The sequence below is a fragment of the Crocuta crocuta genome, unplaced genomic scaffold (genome assembly GCF_008692635.1).
Source record: "Crocuta crocuta isolate KB4526 unplaced genomic scaffold, BGI_CrCroc_1.0 scaffold369, whole genome shotgun sequence".
Taxonomy (NCBI): domain Eukaryota; kingdom Metazoa; phylum Chordata; class Mammalia; order Carnivora; family Hyaenidae; genus Crocuta; species Crocuta crocuta.
In genome coordinates this window covers 1,564,436-1,566,624 of record NW_027529441.1, presented here as the reverse complement: position 1 = coordinate 1,566,624, position 2,189 = coordinate 1,564,436, and the positions used below count along the sequence as shown (strand labels likewise).

Below are 2,189 nucleotides of genomic sequence, written 5' to 3'. Positions count from 1 at the left end.
TGCAATAGGTGGGAAACTATGCAGCTGCAATTACAGAGAAGATGATTGAGTTAGTACTATGCAAATGAAGATGTACAAACATAGGGATGATGTCATTGTCACTTTCGACACCTGCAGCTGAGACTATATAAATGCTACAGTCTAGGAGGTAGAATAGACCTCAGAATATTCTCAGAGTGAATTCAGGACTCTCAGTGTTTTCTCAGCTGAACTCACACCTCCTATAAACATGTGCTTTAGCTCCTGCTCTGGAAACCTCTCCCGCTCCCTTGGGGGTTACCTGCGCTACCCAAGCTCCTCCTGTGGCTACTCCTACCCCAGCAACCTGGTCTACCGCATGGACCTCTGCTCTCCCAGCACCTGCCAGCTGGGCTCCTCCCTCTACAGCGGCTTCCAGGAGACCCACTGTGAGCCCACCAGCTGCCGGACGTCCTGCGTGGTGTCCAGCCCCTGCCCGACGTCCTGCTCCCGCCCGATGACCTCCACGCTCTGCAGTCCCTGCTGGATGACTTGTGCTGGGCCCAGCAGCTTCAGACCCCTGGGTTATAGAGTCCGTGGCTTCCCCACCTTGAGCTCTGGATCCACATTCTGCCACCCAACCTATTTTGGCTTTAGGAATCTCCAGTCAGTATGCTACAAACCAATCTATGGATCTGGCTTCTATAGATTAACTTGTTGAATGTCTGGATCTTTTTACAGAATGCTAACTATTTTTATTCTCACAAGAAATAACTCTCTATGGTCTCCAAAGACTAATTGTTCACCCTTTCTATGGCCACCCAGCTTAGCTTTCAGATTGGTTCTTACAGTATGTAAAACTAAGCAATAAATGTGAGCTTTCAATCATATAGCTCCATTGGTGGTGGAAATCAGTTATTACATAGCCTTCAAACATTAGAAAAATTGAATGATTTTAAGTAAATAAACACATTTATTCCAGCATCCAAATTTGTCATTTCGATGATTACTTATTACATATTTCTTGACTAGGAATTTATTTTACTATTTATTGGATACAAATATATCTAATATATTGGGTGTATGTGTATATATATATATATACATATTTGCTTCACAAAGTAAGCTTTGAAATCATAGAGGCATAGGAGATAGAAGTTAGGGAACTTGAAATAAAATTTTTGGCTTTAGGGGCACCTGGGTGGCTCAGTTGGTTAAGTGTCAGACTTCAGCAGGTCAGGTCATGATCTTGCCATTGGGGAGAGTTCCAGTGACCTCGTGGTTGCTGAGTTTGAGCCTCTCACATGGGACTCTGCACTGACAGTGCAGAGCCTGCTTGGGATTCTCTCTCCCTCTTACTTTGCCCCTGTTCTGCTTGCTTTCACTGCCTCTCTCTCGAAATAAATAAATAAACCTTAAAAAATACTTTAACTTTTTGTCTTTAGACTTTTTCTATTTTATATAAACTTTGTGTAAATAAATATCTCAAGAACTAGAAAAATCTAATCCTTTAAATCATGTGAGTCTTTGTATCTCTCGTCATAGGAGAAGAAAATCACAAAAAAATGGTAGATATATATAAAATACAGAGGGAAAGAATAAAATTTGGGTATAATGGTACATTTGCACATGAAAAAAATTAAATATAAGTTTAACTTGTGACTATATATTATCAGAAAATACTAAATATAAAGCTTGAATAACTTCCATTAGACTCATCCAATATTAGTTGCGAAAAGTAACCAAACCCTTGAATCCCAGTGAATACATTTTGATGGAATTCCTTTCTTTATGGTATGTAAGAAGGAAATCAATTATGCTTGGTGTAAAGATTTGGGGATCAGATTGTGTGGGTATTTACCCTTATGCTCTCCAATGACTTAAACATTGAGGACCACAGCCTTTATGTCAGCAAAAAATGGAGATCCCTTATTTTTATTTTTTTATAGACATATGCTAAGGTTTTTTAGGCCATGCATGCCAGCAAACAATATGTTGTTATGTAAGACAGAGTTTGATAAAAGGACAAATCTAATAATAAAAAAATTATCTTTGTGTTAAGCTAAATAAATGTTCACATAGATTTTAAAGTCATTATTTCTTTAGAATCTTGAACGGCTCTTAGAGGGAGATATATTTTATGTGCTGAATTTTATTTAAACAGGAGGCAATGTAAGTTCAAAGTGAGTCAAGTTCTGGCCAAAGATCCCAGGTTTATGGGGAAATCAATG

The 2,189-nt window shown here is 38.8% G+C and overlaps 1 protein-coding gene across 1 annotated transcript; it reads left to right on the top strand.

The window, feature by feature from the left end:
- The first annotated feature begins 229 nt into the window (after window positions 1–229).
- Window positions 230–679, top strand: LOC144228351 (keratin-associated protein 13-2-like). The gene has a single exon (XM_077760177.1). The coding sequence runs from the start codon at window positions 230–232 to the stop codon at window positions 677–679; it is 450 nt and encodes a 149-aa protein (XP_077616303.1).
- Window positions 680–2,189: the final 1,510 nt, after the last annotated feature.

Bases quoted from the DNA above. Each gene is read 5' to 3' on its own strand.
- LOC144228351 (XM_077760177.1), top strand. From the start codon at position 230: ATGTGCTTTAGCTCCTGCTCTGGAAACCTCTCCCGCTCCCTTGGGGGT.